This window comes from the organism of the source record quoted next (assembly GCF_019968985.1).
Source record: "MAG: Porospora cf. gigantea B chromosome Unknown PgB_NODE_6900_length_1587_cov_129.081, whole genome shotgun sequence".
Lineage (NCBI taxonomy): Eukaryota > Apicomplexa > Conoidasida > Eugregarinorida > Porosporidae > Porospora > Porospora cf. gigantea B.
In genome coordinates this window covers 1-1,587 of record NW_027179209.1, presented here as the reverse complement: position 1 = coordinate 1,587, position 1,587 = coordinate 1, and the positions used below count along the sequence as shown (strand labels likewise).

General features: G+C 54.9%; 1 protein-coding gene across 2 annotated transcripts; it reads right to left on the bottom strand.

The window, feature by feature from the left end:
• Positions 1-1,587, bottom strand: KVP17_003988 (uncharacterized protein; the record flags this gene model as incomplete). 2 transcript variants are annotated; one of them, XM_068521792.1, is made up of 1 exon in its annotated part: positions 1-1,587. In XM_068521792.1, a coding segment is annotated over one exon (1,587 nt), but the record flags the coding sequence as incomplete, so codon positions are not given. The 2 variants fall into 2 exon arrangements, with proteins under 2 accessions (XP_068372338.1, XP_068372339.1); XM_068521793.1 differs by having other exon boundaries at positions 16-1,462.

Below are 1,587 nucleotides of genomic sequence, written 5' to 3'. Positions count from 1 at the left end.
TTTTGCCGATGGTACGCTTGCCGGAAAACAAATGCTTAGGCATCTTGGTCTGGATCGCTCTGTCGCTGATCCCCCGGACGCCGGTCTTTCCTATCGTCTTGATAGCTCTCTTGGTGGCTTGGGCCATCTTCAGCCGCTGCTCATCAGTTGACGCCGCGCGGTCGAGACGATTGGGCTTCAGCTTTCGCGCCTTCTGTCCCACAGGACCGTGGAGACGCATGGCCTGTAGAATGTTGCGCTTCCGCTTGAGCTTGGCAGCCTGTACACTCTTCACGAAACTCTGCTTCTCCTCTGGGGTGGTGATATTGTCCCTCTCCTCGTCTGTCAACACCTCTTCGTCTGAGGAGTCCAGCTCCTGCTCGAACGCACGCACATTGTCAAACTTCTCGTGGACTTTCGCTCTGCTTAGGATACCCTCGGTCTGGTAACCCAGGCTTCCAAGCGCTTCCTGGACATCCGTATCCATGAAGCAGATGCGTTGCTTGAGGGTTCTCGCTTTCGCCTCGTGCGTGGAGAGTTTCTTCAGTCCAATCTTCTCGTGGAGCTCCATCAGGATCTGTTGAGTGTGTACCCACTCAGGGTCGTCTTCGTAGTAGTCGGAACTTAAGCCAGCCAGAACCTGTGCTTCCTCCTTCTCCAGCTCACGAAGCTTCTCTAGTACGTCAGGATCCACGAAGTCGGACACATTTCTACCGTCGAGGATTTCCGGCATGATGTCGTACTTCCACTCAGGTTTCGCCAGTAGATAACGCTTCCTGTTGTCCATTGAGTAAACTCCGGCCCCTCCGTGGATTTCCTGCAGGTCCTTCTCTGTCGCGCGCGCAGGAACCTTTCCTCCAGTAGCGATTACCTGTCGCTGCGAGAGGATGCTGGTAGGGATGCTTGGAGGTCGGTCAACGTTGATCTCGGATGGCATCACAGTGTGGAGAGTGTTGTCAAGAATCTCCTGTCCTCGCTTGCCTTGGGTCTTCTTCTCCACACGAGACATCAGAAGAGCATTGCAGGCCTTCACCTGGGCGTCTTGGAGACCTTCAGCGGTAACGTTGCTGGTGGGGATGAACTCTACTGCTTGCAAACCATCAGCCATCTGGCGAATCATCTGTAGCTCTTCGGCAGAGAGGTCGGAATGAGACCTGAGATCCACCTTATTCAGCAGTACCACCACAGGTCGGTGCTGGAACAGGACTTTGATCTCATGGAAGAGCTTCACCTGTGCCTCCAAGGAGTATCCGCAGTTCTCGCTGATGTCGAGAAAGTACAGGACGGCGGCGTGCACGTGAGCCAAAGCGGTGATTGCCTGCATTTCAATCTTGTTCCTGTTGGCCATGGGATGATCTAGGACTCCAGGGGTGTCGATCACCTGCCACCGCGAGTAGCAGTGGTCGAAATGCCCTACGTAGAGAGACTTTGTCGTGAAGGCGTAGGGTTCGACCTCCACATTGGCGTTGGTTAGGCGGTTCATGAACGATGACTTGCCCACGTTAGGGTACCCACACAAAATTAACGTGCGCGACGACGGGTTGATGGACGGGAGCCGGCTCAAATGCTGCCGGACCTCCTCTAGGTAGGTGAGAGAGCCCTGCAGCT